This window comes from Cetorhinus maximus, chromosome 4 (genome assembly GCF_964194155.1).
Source record: "Cetorhinus maximus chromosome 4, sCetMax3.hap1.1, whole genome shotgun sequence".
Classification (NCBI taxonomy): domain Eukaryota; kingdom Metazoa; phylum Chordata; class Chondrichthyes; order Lamniformes; family Cetorhinidae; genus Cetorhinus; species Cetorhinus maximus.
In genome coordinates, this window is record NC_135882.1 from 56,661,336 (window position 1) to 56,682,137 (window position 20,802).

Here is a 20,802-nt window from a genome sequence, read left to right on the forward strand (position 1 = left end):
TGCATCGTACTGTGCAGAAGTAGAATGTGGGGCTGTCTTTTCACAATGGTGGAGGGCCTCTCCATCATTGCGAAAATGGGTTTTGAGCCCAGAAATCAGAAGTCCCGCCCATGAACATGCCGCCTACCATTTCCATAGGGGCAAGAATGGGTTCAGGTCAGGATTTGCGCATACATGTTTCACGAAGGCAGTTGCCCATAGAAATCAGCAGCTTCATCCAGTCATGTATGATATTGGTGTGCAAGGTGTCTGAAACCTGATATGCACAGATTAGACCTGGTAGGAGCAGGTCTGAATTTTATGGATTCGTTTGGAAATCCAGGGTCCCTTTTGGAGAGTTAAGGTACCCCTTTGGATATGGTCCTGGGAAATCTTGGTGGGAGGACCTTTAGGGAAGGCCAGGTGCCCTTTGGGAGAGGTACGGAGTCCTTTGGGAGAGGTAAGGTGCCCTTTGGGAATACTAAAACTAGGTATGAATGTGTGAAAATGTGTATAAGTTCATTGGAACTATCAGGCTCATTGGAACTGTCAAAATAACTGTCAAAAGTGTCAAGAGGAACTGTCAGAAGTGTCAAGAGGAACTGTCAAAAGTGTCAAGATGAAATGTCAAAAGCTACTGTTAAAGGGAGCTAGCAAGCTGTCAAGGCATTTGAAAGTCCTGCCCATTAAATCTTTGAACAAAAAAATGCCTGGAGTATTAAAAATAATCATTGCTTGCTATTTCACTCTGTCTGTTGACATAAGCCTGAAGGCTTCTATTACTGAATTAGCGCTGCATGACTGATTTCACAACCATCCATTATCATGGTAGGGTATCTGCCATTTCACAGATTGATTGAAAGCTGCAAGTGGTTATAGATTATTTGAAGTGGACTATGAATTCACCTCTGCATGGGTCTTGAGGTCTGGGTAGATACTGGGTAAGTTGGCATGGTAGGTGTAAGGGCAAAGGCTGATGGGTGAGAGGGCATGGGTTGGTATGAGTTGGCACTAAGTTGACATAGGGGCTAAAAAGGGCATGGAAGTTGAGTACAGGGCCATAGGTTGGCATGGAGGGTATGCGGTGTTATGGTGGTGGACAGAGGGGCATAGGTTGCTATGGAGGAAATGCAGGGTGGGTAGTGGGACATAAGTTGGCATGGAGGGAATAAGGGGCCATTGGGGATGGGTACAGGGCATGAGGTGGCATGGATTGGCATGAATAGGAATGTGTGGCATGAGGGGGTGTGAGGAGAAAGGCTGGAGGGATGTTTTATTCCTTATTTGGAACTTCAATACAGTGTTGGTGCATGGATGCAGGGCTTCCGCCCAGGCTGGCTCCACACCTGGCAGCTTCTGCACTTGTTCTAGGGTCGCCCAGACTTCCCATCTCCCAAGCAACCTTGCACCCTGTAATGAAAAGCCCAACTTCTGGGCCATATTTTCCTGGGTCGCATTTGCGGGGCCAGGAAATGTCCTGACTCTGCACTCCCAACCCGGGAGTGAAAATCCAGGCCATAGCCTCATGAAAGCTGTGTTTTAAGAGGTTACATTAAGGGCTGAGTTAGCCATCTGATGGCTGGCTCTGGAGTGTTGTTGTCAACAGGCCTGGCAAAATGGTTGACAACCTGTCCTTTCAATGAAGCAATAATGTGTGTTTCGGGGGTAGGGGGTGGGGGTGTGCAGTTACTGCTGCGGTGGCTGATCTCAAATAGGGGGCAAAACCAGAATTGTATTTTTACTGATGTACTTCTATATACTGGAGCCTGTTTTGTAATACAATTGAGTCTACTGAGCAATACTGTTTTATGTTCATATGTCAAATAAACCTGAAATTTTTAACTTAGATGTGACTATATGCCATTGACAGTTCATTTGTTTTTCCTTGTGGTCCTTCTCTTGCACAATTCTCCATTGTTTCCCATACTTCAAGGAACTTCCATCACCTTGGGCGGAATTTTACGGTCCCGTCGAGGTGGGGGTGGGACTGGAAAATACGGCGAGCCGTTCAAAACTCCATTGACTTCAGCAGGATCAGAAAATCCCGCCGGTGGGAGAGGCCATAAAATTCCACCCCTTGTTTCTCCCTTATGTCTATTTGACTTTCTTTTGGAAGTCTTTAAGAGTTGTTACTTTTACCAATCTGGGTTACTGTCATCATCCCATATGACTATTAAAACGGTGGTGAAAGGCTCCACTGGGATACATGCGAAGGCAAGGAGTTAGGCACGGAATCAGGAAAATATAACTTCCTAGCTTGGTAGCTGCAGTATGGAATGTGGTGCCCTAAGAAATATAATCACGTGACAGATTTTAACATGAAAGAAGAATTCATCTGGTAAAGGAAGCACTGAAAATCATTTGTACTTGGTACTTGGTGAGCACTTCATTTCTGGGTGTAAATCCAGCCTACACTGAGGAGATAAAATTCTCCTCACTCTGTCAGCTATAAGGGTCCTGAATAAAATGTATTTAGATTATTTCAGCCTGGTTCCTAACATGCAGACCTCACAGCCCAACTTTTGCATAAATTAACATGAATTGCCACCTTCATGAACACCCACAAGAATGGCTGGTATGAGAATATGAAGAATTCAACATGATTTTTTTTTGAAAATCCTTAACATATTTTAACAACATGCTGTTTGTTAATACCTTATCTTCACATACCTGTGGTACTGACATTGTTAAAAGCAACCACTTTGGCAGGTTTACCACTTGTAAAATTAAATAATGCATACCTTACAACCAATTCAATTAAAATTAGTTAAACTTCCCTAAAAATTCAATAGTGTCAATATAAAGGTTTGAATTAAAATATTGAATTTCACTCACCAGAGAAGAGTAAAATGAGTTTCAGCTGCCAACTGCCTGTTTTATTGCCTAGAAAGTGGGCTGATGACAATTTTTAAAATTGGAGGATGTCCTTGGCCCACCTGGTGCAATTTTTAGGGAATCCTAAAAATAGATGAGTACCTTACTTGCCTGAAACAGGTGTGAGTTACTTAAATGTTCATGTTGTGGCCCTAAGTCAGTTGTAGGACCTTGATTGCAATTTTTATTTGCCAATGGGGTGAAGCTTGTACTATACATGCTCCTCTCATTTGTACCAGGTAGTGAATGGCTAACTCCCTCCGAGGGATCATTGCAAGCTGCTCTCAAACCCATTCAGGAAATGTTGAATTTCTCTTTTGTGAGGCTGGGAGGAGCAGAGTGCTTGAGCCCCACCAAAAACAGATTGCAAACCCAGTGTTCTCAGCCTTGATCTATCCAGAAAGTGCAATGTTCTAAATACTGCATCAACCTCGTAAAATTATAATGTCTTTTTACGATTTCTTTTTCATTCTGCAGCCTTCAGTTTCTTGCTTTTGATACTGAGGCATCTCACGACATTTTACGAATGTGGGACGGCCCTCCTGAGAACGAGATGCTTCTGAAAGAAGTCAGTGGATCTCTTATTCCCGACAACATTCACAGCACCCTCAACCTTATCACAATCCAGTTTGATACTGACTTCTTCATCAGTAAATCAGGATTTGCTGTCCAGTTTTCAAGTAAGTACCAGCTGTCCTTGGTTATGTAATAGTGCCACATCTATTATTATTGAGACAAAAATTACTATGTATTTTCTCAGTTGAGATACTTATGGTGTCATTTTAATGTACGGTTATTGGTAAATCTCATGGAAGTGAATAGTTATTGTTGTTCTTTCAAATTACATTGGAATTGAAAGGGGAAAATTGACCTTTCTTTACTTTATTTAAAATTTGCAACTTTACATTGATAGCTTTTGAAAGTTTTAGCTCATGACCAAACTCAATGAAAAACAAAAAGGCAAGGAATTGAAAATAATGTTGGCATAGAATGGTGATCCTATTGAACAGACATGGCCACCACCATCCCACTTCTATCCTGTTACATCTACCTTTAAATCGACTACAATGATACTTCTTTTGCTAACTGTTACCCCGCTTTAACATTTGTCATTCTTGCATCTGTCCTGATGAGTGCAAGACGAAGGTCAGGATTTTCTGGCTGCCGGGATCTTCTGCTCCTGGCGAAAGTCAATCGACTTTTGGCTGACCTGCTGCATTCCCTGTGGCAGGTCCCACCACAGTGGGGCCTGAAAAGTCCCGGCCGAGGCCTTAATTTTTAGGTTCGGGCGGGCACGATCGGCGGGCCCGGGATCAGCAGGGGATGGTACCGCTGACTGCGATCGGCCCCCATTCGTGATTTCACGCTGGTGGGCCAATTAGCAGCCTGCTAGCGTGAAACGTGTGCTGAGAAGCTCAGCACCGCAGGGATGGGGGCGGGCACTGACGTCAACGCGGGCATGGGCCAGCGCTGAGAGAAAGCTCCCTGAGGGCAGAGAGCTGCCTCAGGGAGCCACAGACCTGAAAAATCAAGAATAAATGTTTCAGAAGCTGAAAGAAAGTGTCCATGCATCATAATAAATCACCTGAAAATTTATCTACTGAAAATGCTGTCCACAGAAATTTATTTATATCTTATTTCATCACGGAAACTTCATCCCACCCGCGGATGAGGTTTCACGAAATATGTAAAGGCCGCCTGGTCGATTTGCCTGCCTGCCAACTGTAAGTTTGAATGGACCACAAGAAATCAGAGTCAGTTGCTCCAGTAATGCGCTTATTTCCCTCTTAATTGTTGGCGGGTGCGCTTCCAACTTGTGGTGCGCCCACTGACCGAAATATTGCATGAGTGTGGGATGACGTCGGGATGCTTTTGGAACACACTGTAAACATTGACACATGATTTCAGACATGTGAGTTTTCATGTTTTAATGGCTAGGCTGGAAAATAGTGAAGGAGTGGTGAAGGGAATTAAAGGACTTTGCAGTGAGATAGTGAGATTGCTGGATCATTCATTGGCGATAAGAATGGATCCACTCAGGGTTGAGTCTTCAATTGAGTGTTCTCACAGGCAGATAAAAGTGAATTTCAGGCCATGCGGTTCTCCAGGGTTGGAGAGGCATTGCAGAAATAAGTCTGGATCAGATGTTCCCTGATGTGGATGGCATCCTGATGAACCCCTCGAGATCTGCACTGGGCCCGGCCACCTCCTTGTCTATCCAGGGCAGCTCTTTGCTCTCCATTTTCCACTTTCCCCTCCACCTCTTCCTTCTCCTTTTCACTCCAGATTGGGTCGGGTGCGCGGCTGCCTGCCGCGCTAAAAATCTGCCCTCAGTGTGCCTGCACCAGTATGTAGGATATATGCACAGTTAGAAAGGGTGGCACTGTGTGAGCAGCATGGCTCAAGTGAGCAGGTGGAGGTGAGAAAGGCAGAGGCAGTTGTGGGCTGTCCCCCGGGAAGATGGAGGGCAAACCCAGCCATGTTTAGCTGGGCACAGATTCCAGGCTTAAGGGTTCACAAGAAAGGAGGCTCAATTTAGACCAGCATGTCAGGGTTCCCTGAGGCAGTGCAGGCTCATGGGCTAAGAATAGAGGAGTCCACTTAGCTTATGTACACTACCGTTGTTCAGACTTTGAGCACATAAACACTTCCGGTGAGAGAGTGGCCAACCTCATGGAGAGCCATGTGTGGCATCACACTGAGTGAATGCAGGAGCAGCGCACTGACATGCACAGAATCCGTGCAACATTTTGTAGCATGGGCAGGTCAGTGGTGCTGGTGGCACACAGATGCATGGAGGGGATGTCAGTTGTGCCCCAGCTGCTGCTCTTTTCCAGCCATCTGGAGCGCCAAGCAAGGGCTGAGGCAGTCACCAATTAAGATGAGTGTGCCTCTCCTCTGGGGGCACCATCATTGGCCTCCTCGCCCCCTCTGACTAAAGGGTAATCTATGCAGCAGGACCTTGTGACGGAGACTGCCCTGTGTTGACACTGGTGAAGCAGCATCTGAAAATGCCCCCACTTGCACCTCTACAAAGAGGACAACTGTCACGTGCATCTCAGCAGCAAGCAGACACAAGCAAGCAGGCTGCCTCTCCCTCGTCCGATGCCACAAGGAGAGCACTGCATAGAATTGGTTGAGAGCGGAGGCTACTGGGTTGGGCAGAGCACAGAGTGGTTCACTGGGACTTGCTTCGCTTATAAATGTACATTTTGTTAATTTTGGAGCACACTGTGAATATTGACACATGACCGCAGACGTGTGAGCTTCCATTTTTTAATGGCTAAACTGGAAAATAGTGAAGGAGTGGTGAAGGGAATTAAAGGACTTTGCAGTGAGATAGTGAGATTGCTGGATCATTCATTGATGATAAGAATGGATCCACTCAGGGTTGAGTCTTCAATTGAATGTTCTCACAGGCAGGTGAAAGTGAATTTCAGGCCATGCGGTTCTCCTTGGAGAGGCATAGCAGAAATATGTCTGGATCAGATGTTCCCTGATGTGGATGGCATCCTGATGAACCCCTCGAGATCTGCGCTGGGCCCAGCCACCTCCTTGTCTATCCAGGGCAGCTCTTTGCTCTCCATTTTCCACTTCATCCTCCGCCTCTTCCTTCTCTTTTTCCAACTCTTGCCCCTCCTGTTCCTCCGAAGATCTGTATCCTTCTAGTGTTTTACCAATCTTAAGGGCCACACCTCTCTGGAGGGGCATGTTATGGAGAGTGCAGACTAACACAATGTACAAGACCCTTGCAGGAGTGTACTCGAGGGAGCCACCCGACCGGGATATCCTTTGTCCGCTAGAATCCATCCAGAGGTTTGGAGGTGGGAATGGAGAACCACGGCAGCCGGAGGGTGAAGGGGTCATGGCAGCTGCCATGAAACTGAATGCACACTTGCAGGAAGCTCTTGTTGTGGCTGCAGGCCAGTTGAATGTTGAGGGAGTGGAAGCCCTTCCTGTTGATGAATCTCACTGGCCGATCACTGGCTGGCTTGATGGTCACATGGGTGCAATCAATCATGCCTACCTGTGGGAATCCACTGTCAGAGCCGAATCCTGTGAGGCCCCATATGTCTGAAATTGTATGTACTGCCCAGTTCTTGCAAATTAGGCATCAGTGACCTGTGAGATGCACTGGCGTGTTGCTGCTTATGAGATGTCCCCAAGGTGCCACTGCTAATTCTTGGACGAGCCAGAGGCAAAGAAGTTCACGACCACAGTGACTTTAATGGCTACTGGCATGGCAAGATGTGACGTCTTCAGCAAAGAGGGCACAAACCTCTGTGATCATCTGCCTGGGTATGTGCAGTCTCCTGCAACATTGATTCTCTGACATGTCCAGGTGGCTTTGTCTTCAGTAATACACTTGGTGCTGAGAGTATGGCCATCATTGCCTTCCTGTCCCTCATTCCTCCCTGCCTTTCATTCCTCGCTGCTCCTCATTCCTCCCCTCATCCCTCCCCTCTGCCCTCCTGCTACCCAGGGCTCTGCCTCTGCTGCTGAGGTTGTTGATCATCATCGAATTTGACCCAATATCGGAGAATTATAATTCCATCAGCAGTGGCTGCTTTACTTGTACCCAGCTATACTCACAAAGATATCTACAAGCTAACCCCATCCCCTTATGGCCCCACAGTGCCAGGAGTGTCACAACCCCCACCCCTGCCTGAGTATATACAGATCTTCTTTCCCTCAACCTCTAGTCACTCAGTGTGCCAATGGCTGATCACCCCTTCAGCCATTTTCCCTTTTATGGACCCACCTAATTTCATGGTGTGACCATGGCTGCATTGCTGTCTCCATGCACTTGGACTGCCCCTGATTCAGTATGCAACTCTTTCGAGTTATCAACAGATCGCATGTAACTCTTTCGAGTACATTCACAGTTCTTGGTTTCCGGGAGTGGGACATAAACCCACAACCCTCTGATTCAAAGGCAAGGGTGCTATGAACTGAGCCACAGCTGACACCACCCATGCACCCCCACAAAACTTCCAAATTGGTCCTTAACGAGCTGACATTAAACTTGTTAACAAGATTAATTGACCCTATTTCCACATTGGGCAGGGTACATCTACCCCATGCTCAGGAAAATTGCCAGAGGCAGGAACAGCAATGTAAAACCAACACACCAGCTGGTGACACTAGTCTCTGCGCCCACTCACCTACCTGCATGCCCTCATCAGGACCAAAAATTCCGAAAGCTTCCATGAGCCAGCACAATCAGCCAGTGTTTCAAAAATAATTTTCTCCATGCCAGGCCTATGGTTCCCCATTCCTTTCTCCATGGCAATGCATCAGCCAATCAGAGTCGACTTGCCAACCAATCAGCAGCCTTTTCTCCTGTTGTATAAATTGTTGTGATTGTTTGAAATTTGGCATTCTTGTGTTTGTCCTGATGAGTGCAAGACGAAAAACTTTGGCAGCGTGTCTCTCTTTCCAGCAGTGTTCAACATCCTTTTTTTCCCCTGACGTTAAAATATATTCCTTGATGAGTTTAGGAATGGTAATAATATAAAAAATGGGCTTATCACAACGCACAAGAAAATTTAGTGAGAGTGTCTAGTTCACCACCTATGTACAATCTGATTTTAAATGTCTGAAAATACCTATTTAAAAAACTATGCAGAACTATTCACTAGTTTCATTGATAATGCTCATTAGTGTTTGAGTGGGTTAAATATATATATTTTAAGACTTTTACTAGGATGTCTATTAATGCCTGTGGCCTAATAAAACACCTTAATTTTAAGAGCCTCTTTGAAAGACTGCAACAGACTAAATAGCAGGAACTAGCCAATGCTGATTAATTCAATCTATGGACATGACAGTTTTGTGGTTGGCTTCCAGCATGATTTTGTTTAAAAGATTGTAGAAATTCGCTTTGTTGCGCTTGAAATTCATCAATCATTTATGCTGTTTTGGTCGATTTTGGGAAAACTCAGCAGCACCATATCGTGGAAACTCTATCCCATTCTGTTCTTTGAACTTCATATGTTCACTTTTATTTTATGAAGTTACTTATTACCTTCTACAGTCAACTGAGGTTTTTCTGACTATGTAGTGTGACATGTAACAGCCATTGTTTCTGCATACATTTTTTGGTACCTGGTCAATGCTATATTACCCGATATTATTTGCATAAAGTCGCAGTTTGGTTCATAGAGAGTAAGGGCCCTCTTCCAGGAGTCATCTTTGGCAATGAGTATGCAAAAACTACATCGTAAATCCCTTGAAAATTTAGCAGCTTTGAGATTTTCCTGACAATAATAAAACTCTTTCACGTTGGGAATTCTTTGTGTTTCTAATGAACAAAGTTAAATTCCCTGAATTAAGATATTGCCCATATTAAAAAATGGTTCAAGTGTAACTTATGACATACATATGTAAACTTTTAGACCATATTATTATATCATAAAATGATCTCTCATAAACCTTGACGCAAACGTAGCAGAGCAATTTAAGAACTACTCACTGACTTGGCTTGGGAACACTCTAACACCCTTTCAGAAGATCATCCTAGATTACTTGGGCTTGGCACCAAATTTAATACAACTTTATTGAGCATGAAGCCATCTTTAGAAATAGAGCAGGTTGTCCCTTTGAACTTTCTAAATTCACTACAGCACTTGCCTGCATTGTCCTAATATTTAAGTATAGTCATTGAAAGAACTGACATGATTGTAAACAGGCAGAGAATGTGAATCACAACCATGCTGAACCCACAGTATAAATCAACTGTTGACTGACTATACTTTGCATTCTACAGTTGTCACACTTAGACCAGTAGTGCAAGACAACTGTAATCTCAAAAATAATATCAGAAGATGGTGCCTTACTTCAGTTATTTGTATTTATTCCTGCTCCATAGATTCAATTGTTGTCTCAGCGGTGGTAAAACATTATTTATTATATTAAAACTGTTATGTTGTTATATTATTCGAGAAGAATTAGGAAATATATTGTTATGTGCGTATACACATATGTATCTAAATGTCACATCACTCACTATTAGTCAGTGTACTAAAGCAACAATGTATTATTCCACAGTACATGCTGAGGTCTAAGAAATACATGTGGTGTCAGCTCCTGTGTAAAATAGTGTGATTATTTCTAACTTCTGGGAATTTCTTAACATGGTGGCAACAGTTGTTTGTGAGTAAGGTTCAAGCATTGTAAACAAAATTAATACTGAAGTTTAAACAAAAGCGCAGATTGACATTTTACAGCTTTCTAAAAGACACGAGAGATGGGGAATGGGGGCATGGGCAGGGCATAGAGGGGAATGGGAGATATGAGAAGACAAAGAGGGGGAATGGGGGTGAGTGGTGGGGGAAGTGAGGGTTTAAAGGCCTGACAGTCATAATTACACGAGGCCGAAGTCCCAGTAAATGGAGGCGGGCCTTCTAGCCTGCTGGCCTCACCATTCACCTGCCTCTATTTTCACATCGGGCCTGCCTCTGAAGGCAGCGGGAACAACTCCACCTCAACCTAATCTCCCCAGAATGAAAATATGGTGGCAGGTACCTTCTTAATGAAGATGAGTTGGCGGAGTTGGGAACTTTCGCAACTCTCACCTCCTGTCCCTTTCACAAAACCGACTCTTTGACTATAATTTAGTAGTTAATTCAAGCTGTCCAAATGTCAAAATTTGAGCCACTGAACAGAAAACCTCTTTGCACTTACAATCATGCTTGGAGTTCATTTTCCCTTCAACAACAACAACTTGTATTTATCTTGCCCTTTAACATAGTAGAATGTCCCAAGGTGCTCCAATGAAACATTATCAAGCAAAGTTTGACACCAAGCTACATAAGAAGCTCTTGGGACAGATGACCAAAAACCTGGTCGAAGAGATAAGTTTGAACTCGTGTCAAAAGAGGGAAAGAGAGGTGGAGGGGTAAAGGAAGGTCTACCAGAGCTTAGGACTCTAGAAGAGCAGACACTTTTTATTTGTCCAGAGCAACATGCAACTCTCAAGTAATACCACCAGTCATTCATTCATATGTTGTTCATAGAGACTTGCTACACGCCAATTTGATTCTGTATTTCCCACAATAACAATGACTGCACTTTTAAAGGAATCCATTTTTGAAAACGTTGAGAAACCCTGAAGTTGTGCTGCATAAATGTAGGTTCTTTCTCAAGTGCCCAAATTGTCTGAAATAAAGTGATGGAAGGGGTCATCAACAGTGCTATCAAAAGGCACTTGCTTAAAATTACCTACACACTTTCCTCACTTTGGGTTCCGCCAGGATCACCCAGCTCCTGACTTCATTATGACCTTGGTTCAAACATGGACAAAAAATTTGAACTCCAGAGGTGAGGTGAGAGTCACTGCCCTTGACATCACGGCAGCATTTGACCGAGTGTGGCATCAAGGAGCCCTGGCAAACCTGGAGTCAATGGAAATCAGGGGGACAAGTCCGCTCGTTGGATTCATATCTAGTACAAAGGAAGGTGGCTGTGGTTGTTGGAGGTCAATCATCTCAGTTTCAGGACGCCACTTCAGAAGTTCTTCAGGGTAGTGTCCTTAGCCCGACCATCCTTAATGGGGATGTTTGCTGATGATTCCACAATGTTCTGCACCATTCAAGACTCCTCAAGTACTGCAGCGGTCCATGTCCAAATGCAGCAAGACCTGGACAACATCCAGGCTTGGGCTGACAAGTGGCAAGTAACTTTGGTGCTACACAAGTGCCAGGCAATGACTATCTCCAACAACAGAAAATATAACTATCGCGACTTGACGTTCAGTGGCGTTACCATCACTGAATCCCCCATTATCAACATCCTGGGGGCTTAATGTTGACTAGAAACGGAACCGGACTAGCCATATAAATACTGTGGCTACAAGAGCAAGCTAGAGGCTAGGAGTCCTGTGGCGAGTGACTCACCTCCTGACTCACCAAAGCCTGTCCACCATCTACAAGACACAAGTCAGGAGTGTAATGTAATACTCTCCACTTGACTTAATGAGTGCAGTTCCAACAATGCTCAAGAAGCTCGACACCACCCAGGATAAAGCAGCCCGCTTGATTGGCACCCCATCCATAAATATTCACTCCCTCCACCACCGATGCACAGTGGCAGCAGTGTGTACCATGTACAAGATGCAATGCAAAAACTCACCAAGGCTCCTTCAAAACCCACGACTACTACCATTTGGAAGGACAAGGTCAGCAAATGCATGGGAACAGCACCATTTGGACGTTCCCCTCCAAGCCACACACCACCCCAATTTGGAAATATATGGCTGTTCCTTCACTGTCGTTGGGTCAGGATCCTGGAACTCCCTCCCTAACAGCACTGTGGGTGTGCCTACACCACCTGGACTGCATTGGTTCTAGAAGGCAGCTCACCACCACCTTCTCAAGGGCAATTAGAGATGGGCGATAAATGCTGGCCTAGCCAGTGACACCCACATCCCATAAATGAATTAAAAAATATAACGATTGTTGCATTGCTGCGGAAAAAAAAATTATAGTTGGGGCACAATTTGGCTGGGAAAAAATTGATGAGGGGACATTTTGCTAATTCCCATAAAAATTTAGCAATAGCATATGCTCTCACCTGCACAATGAACCACCTGAAGGAGCAGTGGCATAGCTGACAGGTATTTTAAAAGGCTGCAGCAGCAGTCACGCCTGCCAAGGGAAAGAGATTGAAGTGGCACTATTCCTATAAAATTAAGTATTCTCACTGCACCTCCCCACATGTGCTGCCTGATAAATTGAGGTGAAGGAGAGCTACCCTTTTGACGTTCAAAATTATTTTACATAGATAAGAGTGCCCAAAATTAAGGATGAAGACTTGGAGAAAGTGAATAGTTTCAAGAACATAGGGCCAATGGTGGCAGAAGATGAAAGTATAAAAATGGAAATTAAGCAACCGATTAGCCCAGGTTAAATAATCGGAAGAAGTGCAGTGGAGTGTTATGTGATAGAAAAGTATTCCTGAAACTGAAAGGAAGAATCTACAAGAGAGCTCTGCGGCCAGCATTGTTATATAGTGTAGAAACTTGGGCAACATCAAGAAGAGAGGAACAGCGACTGGATACTAATGTGATGCAGATGCTGAGATGGATGTGTGGAGTAATAAGAAAGGACAAAATCGGGAACTGGCAGATCAGGGGGATCAGTGAAGATTGTGGGAACATCAAAGAAAGTAGCTGAGAAGAGATTGAAATAGTCTGGTTATCTATTGTGGAGAGAGAGAGAGAGAGAGAGTAAGGAAATGTGGCGAGGCAAGTGATGGCCAGACTACCAGGAAGAAGGAAAAGAGGAAGGCCTAAGACCAGATGGAAATATGCAGTGGCGAGAGACTTAAACAACACAATGGGATTGGAAGATTAATGGTGACTTACAGGAGGAAGTGCAGAAGGATGATCAACCAACATTGTGAAGGCCTCAAGTTAAATCAGAGAAACTGAAAGAAGAAGAATAAGTGTCCAAAATTCCTACCAGGTTTAATGGATAGAATAAACTATGTCAGTATTAGCCATAGTAACACCTTGGCTCTAAATGAGGAACAAGATAACAAATTTAAGGAAAGATGACTGGTGACTACCTAACTGTTTCCTATACCAAATTAATGCTCAAGTATGTAGGTTAGAAAGTGTTTCCTCACATGTTACATTTTGCTGTGTTTCCCTATAAAACATATATTTGGTAACATTTTGACCTTTAGGCTTAATTGGAATGACTGATGTAATGATTACTTTAATGAAATGATGGACGTATAAAATAATGGAATCATAAGTTGTAAAGCAAAGAATAAGGTCATCCTGCCAACTGTACCTGCGATGGCTCTTTGAACAAGATATGCTCAGAGTCATATTATCTTGTTCCATCCCATACCTTTCTATTCTTTTTAGTACAAATCACTAAAAAGTGACATTTATGCTGTTTCTGCAGCATTTCCATCGATCTTCTGCCACAGTTACGATGGGAATTAGGAAAACCTGAAGTAAATACTCCCCTACACTTACTCGCAATGCCCCAGACAGATTAGGCATTGGGTGGACCTCTGCAGCACAATAGGGAGCCCTTGTGCTACTCACTCCCTTTCTCTACCGAGAGGCCCGAGACATTTTCAAGGCCAGACCTCTTTTATATTTGAACAATGAGCATATAAATACTGAACCAGCATTCACAGGCAGCTCACCCTGTTGGTGGTGGGTTGGGGGAGTTGGCAGGGGGTGGCAGCGGGGTATGGGAGTGGTGGAATCTGTCAGCTGCAAAGTGTGCACAAGCCAGATGTTGGGATTTAAGAGGATGACTAAGTAACTGGGATGACATGCCCAATGAGCATCATACGGGAAGAACAAGAGGAACAGCAAAGCCAAGATGGTATGAGACTAAGATGCCATAGCAGAAGACATCATCACCCCTATTAGTGATGCTGTATTTGTACTTGGTTTACATCAATTTTTACATTTAAACATTGGCAAATAAGCTCTATGGGAAATTTAGGTGCAGAAACCGGCATAAATTTGGTGTAATTTCTGCATAAATGCGATCTGTGAAATTTTGGGCCAAAATCTCTTTTACTCGTCTGGCTCCCTTTTGACGGTCTTGTTGCAAATAGTGAAAGAATAGCAATAGAACAACAGAAGTTCCATCTTAAATTGTGATAACGTAATTATGAGTTATGAGTGCTTTGGGCTTTTGTGACTTTTTATCCCACAGTATGTGTTTTATTTAAAACAAAATCATAACAAATACGCTAACATTCTTAATCTAAATAATATACCCATTTTTAATCCCTAGGCTCTGTGGCAACAGCTTGCCGTGACCCTGGTGTACCTATGAATGGAAGTCGGAATGGAGATGGCAGAGATCCTGGAGATACTGTCATCTTCCAGTGTGAACCTGGCTATGAGCTTCAGGGAGAAGAGAAAATTACCTGCATTCAGGTGGAAAACAGGTACTTCTGGCAGCCCAGCCCTCCTGTTTGCATCGGTATGTGGTTTAAATTCAAATTTCTATTATATATAAGTATTTCAGTAGTTTCATTCTGCTGTAAACAAGCTCTGCAACGTGAAGACTGCTTATACTAATTTGTGTGCGCAATTTTCTGCTATTCCCTGACTGCAGGGGCAGAATCAGTAATGTTTGGGAAATGGAGCAAGTAGAAAAGTCAAAGTGTTACAAATATGAGTAAATAAATGATCAGCCAATTTTGCTTTGTAGTTTGTAAGTCAACTAGTTAAACTCAGATGGAAGCACCTTAAAGCAAGAGTTTAATCATCAGTTCTTTTAAGAATGATTTACAAATAAGTGTAAATGTAGGTGAAGTACTGTGTGCAGTCTTAGACTGCATTGTGGAAATGAGGTTGAGGGAAGAGAGCGAGTACAGCTCTGATTTATGAGGATGATGCCTAGTATGAGGAAATATAAAGATGGAGATTAACCTGACATTTGGGAAGGTTAAAGAGTAATTTGATAAAGTTGTTCAAAATTACAAAAGAATGGAACTAAGCAGATAAAAACAAATTGAGGATTCTTGAATAGGGGACCTGGAAATAAGGACAGAGAGCAGGAAAATACTTCACACAGTGGATTGTAAGTCTGTGGAATCCACTGCCAGAGTTAATAATTAAAATAGAGACCATGGCAACATTTAAGAATAGGTTAGATTGGTGGTTGAGGAAAGGGGGAATAAAGAGATTTGGAAAACAATACCTGGATTTGAAATATTGCTGATGTGGCAATTCTAAGAATCTCAACACAGACACATTGGGACAATCTGCCTATTTCTGTGAGTAATCCTATGCATTTTATAGTATTATTTCCATTATTCATTAATAAAAATGGTGCCAATGTGAGGGTGGGGGATAGACTTGAAAAAGTTATTCAGCTAAGTAGTGTGCTGAAGATAGTTGCCAGAATTTTTTATTGATCATATAATTTTAGCTGTATATATTTAATTTAATACCCTCACACTGTTGTTCTCAGTAATTCCCCCAAACTAATTTTCTCCCATGATGATATCAACACTCTCTGTGAAGAAGTTTATGGTTACTCATAATTCTCCACAGCTAGTCAATTTTAAACAGTGTATTTATGGAGATATATTTTGCAGCGTCCAATTATGTCTGATTTCCTTCTGTGAAGTGCCTTATGTAAGATGAATGCAAGTTGTTGTTGTTTCTGATACTTCCTTTTAAACATCACAATTTCACATTCTGTCTCCCTGTTTGTTAATATCTAAAAGATGACAACAAATTCAGTCAGCTCTCGCACAATTAATCATGCTGCATTTTAAAATTTTGAAATGTGAAAAATGACGATAGGAAGAAATAAATTACTAAGTACCATCAAAATGACATGATCATTGAGATAACCTGTATTAAGGACTGATCTTCGCTTATATTAATTCAACTCCCTCATGCCAGTAGGACTAATAGTTGTTTAGAAGTACAGAACTTGAGTATTGCTGGAAAAAAAAAAGAAAGAACATGTACACACATTGTGCTAGTTTCAACTAAACAAAATAAGTGACAGCCATTCACTGGTTCATTCCCCAAGGCAATATCTTGACCAATCAGAAGTAAGCTGCCTGGTTTAAATTTCAAACAATGCTTGGCAGTCAACTGTCAGTCACCATCAACTGGTGCATTCTCCATGGCAACACCTCTACCAATCAGAATCCACTTGGCAATCAATCAGCAGTCTCTTTTCATACGGTTTAAATATGTTGTTTCTCCTGACATTGGTATTTTCTTGCGAATTGTTCTGATGAGTTCAACACAAAAAGCTTTGACAAAAAAATGTCTGTCTTTTTCACCAATAGGACTAGTCAGTGTTCCAAGTTGGTTTCCTGCTGATGTAGTGAGAGCTCATTTACTTAAAAACACATCACAAGATTTTACCAGCCCTCTAGTGATGAGTGGAGGGAGGGCAGGGGTAAGGGTGGGGGTGGGGGTGTGGGTGTGGGTGTGGGGGAAGGGGGGTGGTGGGTAAAATGGTGAGGGTGGAGTACCTGTGCTGTTGGCTCTAATCTGATCCACAACAGCTGTCCAGCCAACAAGTCCAAGTTGCTTTGGCAACATACATTTTTACATGCATGTTGTAGCCTGGAGCCATGGATAGCAATGGTGGAGGGTCCAATTTCTTGCTATCAGGTGGTTGACCAGGGATCTCTCCCACTCTTACCACCCACAATTAGTGTATGTTGGAAGGATTTACAAGTTGATACTCAACCTGTTTTGTAATAAACACAATTTCCTTGGCCACCAATTCCTGGAGTGGGACTTGAACCCGGAGCTTCTAGCTCAGAGGCAGCGATGCTACCCACTGGGCCACAAGCAACTTTCTAATAAACACAACAGTAATTTCTGCTGGATTTCTCCCTGTTGTAACTTTGGTGTAAGATTAGCGAAAATCTTTTCATGTCGACCAGGAGTTGGAACTTTACAAACATTTTCCAAATTTCCACCAGGTTCCCTCACTAACATCAATCAAATTCTAATGGACCCCAGGTTTATGTTCATTCATAGCAACTGGATTTTTTTTTAAGCCTTATGGGGTTCGGCCAATTTAGAATTATTAAAATCCATATCGCTTCTGGGGGACTGCTGCCATAGCACTGAAGGAGGTGTAACAAGAAGGGCCAGAAATTAAGGCCTTCCCTGGGAGTCTTGGTAATGATTGAGCCTCTGCTACACCCAAGCAATGAAACAAGAGCATCAGTGGAGGAGGTACAGAACTAGTATGATGAACAGTGAAGACATAGGATAAGAAATTGGGACTATTTGCACCCATTTTTTGGGATACTACAAGTGCTCTTAAAGCTCAAAAATGGTATTCATGATGCACATGCACAATCTTGAGGTGAATATCATTGGACAGCATTCAGTGGGGATGTTAGCACGCACAGAGTGAATGGCCGCTAGGAGTATGCAGAGCAGGTAGATCATGACATTAATCAGTGTGTAAATGTGATTTGATGCCAGCAGTGCATTTTTGAGCTCAATGCTTCAGCTAAAACCCTCTCTCAACTTTGCAAGACTGAAAGCGCCTGGAACAGCAGGAAGGATCCCCCATTAGTGCTATTTAAATTGATGAACTAAAAGTTAGCTCCTGGTTGTTTTTTTTTGAGTGTTGCTTAGGTTCTACAGCTATTTGGTGCTTTCTATTGTTGTTTAAAGATACCAATGTCTACAGGGAGGAATGTGGCAGGTGCTGAAGGAGTATACCCTTGAAAAAGTGGTCCAACTGTGGATAACAAGAGCAGTTAAAGATAGCGTTAGGTCAAAGGAAGAGGTTTATAATGTTGCCAAACAGAGTAGTAAGCCTGAAGGATTTTAACATTCAGCAAAAAAGGTGAGAGCAACTAATAAGGAAAGAGACAAGAGAATATGAGAGAAGCTGAGCAAGAAACATAAAAAACAGATTATAAACGTCTCCATAAGTATGTAAATTGGAAGAGATTATTGAAAGTAAACACCAGCACATTAGAGGCAGAGATGGATGGAAATTATAATGGAGAATAAGGAAAAGGCAGAGATTTTGTAGAAGACGCAAAAGACAAATTTTTTTGAATGGTGAGAGACTGAAATGTTTGCATTAGGAGGGACCTGAGTATCTTTGTATCACAGAATCACAGAAAGGTAACGTGCGCATGCAGCAAGCAATTAGGAAGGCAAATGGTATGTTAGCTTTTGTTACAAAGGGATTTGAGTCCAAGAGTAAAGAAATCGTTCTATAATTACTCAGGGCGTTGATGAGGCCACACTTGGGGCAGAATTCTCCCATGACCCCGCAGGTGGGATCTATGGGGGGTTTGTGGGGGGGGGGCGGGGGGCGTGGGTTGCACAGGAATGGGGGAGAATTTGGCGGGAGGCCAGAAAATCAGTTTCACGCTGGCGTGAATTTTCAGAGGTACCTTCCAATGCTGTCCGCCATGGCTGATCTGGAATGCCGGCGCCGGATACGGATATCATGCCCCTCCCCCACCCGCAATGGAAGACGGCAAGAAAAGCCTGGGTGAATGATTAATTATGTCGGGACCGAAAAATATGGCGTGGTTTTCCATTCCCCTCCGCAGCGGGAGATACCCCCCCCAGTCCCCGCCACGGGACTCAATCCCGGATGGGAGAATTCCGCCCTCGGAGTAGTGTGTGTAGTTTTGATCTCCTTACTTAAGGAATGACATATTTTCCTTAGTGCAATGAAGATTCACTTGACTATTTCCTAGGTTGTCCTGTGAGGAGAGATTGAGTGGACTAGGCCCACATTCCATGAAATTTAGAAGAATGTGAGATGATCTAATTGAAACATAAAATTCTTAAGGGTTTTGACAGTTGTGATGGAATCTGTAGTTTCAAATCTTGTATTTTGTGAGACAGGCACAAATTGATAACGGTAACCGAAAGGGAAAATGAGAAAAGGAAACTGAGCCTCCCTGTTTCTAAGTACAGTAAGACTGAAAGTGAGATTAGAAACCAAAACTTTGGGGGAGACTGAAACTGACTGGAACCATATAAAAAGGACACAGAGCCATTGGAGCTCAGCTATGATGATAATGAGATTATGATGATCCCAGTGGTTCAGTATAGGCAAGCTGAAGAAGACAGAGACTAGATCCAGAAGCTGAGAATTACAAATACACAGTTGGTGCATCTGTTTTGTTACATGAAGGATGGATCTACAACATCCAGACCGTCTTAGGCAGAGTTGAGGAGGCTCAACCGACGTGTGCCATTTTTGGTGAAGACTGTGCACTTGGAACTAGGGTTGGTTATGCACTGCTGTCAGGTGGGAGTCAGACTAAATCTGAGAAGAGGAGTTAACATTCTTTATGGAGAAGACAGAGTTTTGAAGAATTTTCTGACTGAGATTTATGACCTATATGCTGAGTGGACTGCTGAGCCAATTCATAAGATCTGTCTTAGTTGTACCTGCCATTTAATTTATAGTTTATAATCAACATCATTTTGCCTATTAATTTATTGGTTAACTTGTGTTGATTCTTGGTTTTAGAGTCTGACTGGTTACCAAAGATAGGATTTAGTGATTGCTTTATTTGACTCTTCTATGGGATTATTTTCTGTCTTAAAGCATGGAATCTTGTGGCTTCATTCTTTCAGGAAATAACTAAGATTTTGGATTTCTTCTTTCTTTTAAAAAAGAGTTACCTGTCTCGGCCAATATTATAACACAGGGTAGATGCTGAGTAAATGTTTTCCCTGGCTGGAGAATCTAGGGGAAGAATTTTCCCCCCATTGGGGGAGGAAATGCAGGAGCGGGTGTGGGCAGGCGCGCCTCCAGTCGGCGCCCCCAATCAGGGGCGTGCCGCCATTTTATGCAGGCGGGCCAATTAAGGCCCACCCAGTGTGACGTCTGTCAGGAAGTGCTATGCACTCCCTGTGCGGGCCGGGGGTGGTGGGGGGAGACCCTCAGCTGAGAGTACGCTCTTTCGCACATGCACGCGAAAGAACGCACTGATCTCCCTGAGGCTAAGTGCTGCCTCAGGGAGATCAGCTCCAAATTTAAAAATGTTAAAGAGAAAATTTCCCTGACTTGTCCCCTCATGTGACACTGTCCATCACTTTCAGTGAAACCTTTATTAAATATTTTAAAACCTTCATGAAACCTTGATTGGAGGCGCGCCTGCCCATGCCTGCTCCTGCACATCCCCCCGGACAGGGGGATAATTCTTCCTGCAGAATGATGAGATTATGTCTCAGAATAAGGAGTCAGACGTTTAGAACTGAGATGAGAAGTTTCTTAACTCAAAGGCATGTGAATCTTTAGATTCTCTATCCAAGGGTACTCGGGATGTACAGTAATTGAGTATATTTAAGTCAGAGCTTGATAGAGGGACTAAGGGAATTAAGGGATATGGAGTTAGTGTGGGAAGGTGGAGTTGAGATAGAAGATTAACCATGATCTTACTTAATGATAGAGCAGGCTCAAAGGGCCAAATGATCTTTTCCAGCTC

The 20,802-nt window shown here is 43.2% G+C and overlaps 1 protein-coding gene across 1 annotated transcript in view; it reads left to right on the plus strand.

Moving 5' to 3' along the window:
- The window catches only part of csmd3b (CUB and Sushi multiple domains 3b), a 2,128,577-nt gene that overhangs the window by 1,690,157 nt on the left and 417,618 nt on the right, over window positions 1-20,802 (plus strand). The window contains exons 26-27 of the mRNA XM_078541225.1: window positions 3,331-3,533; window positions 14,625-14,816. Coding sequence (XP_078397351.1) covers window positions 3,331-3,533; window positions 14,625-14,816 — 395 coding nt within the window. The remainder of the gene's footprint in view (window positions 1-3,330; window positions 3,534-14,624; window positions 14,817-20,802) is intronic.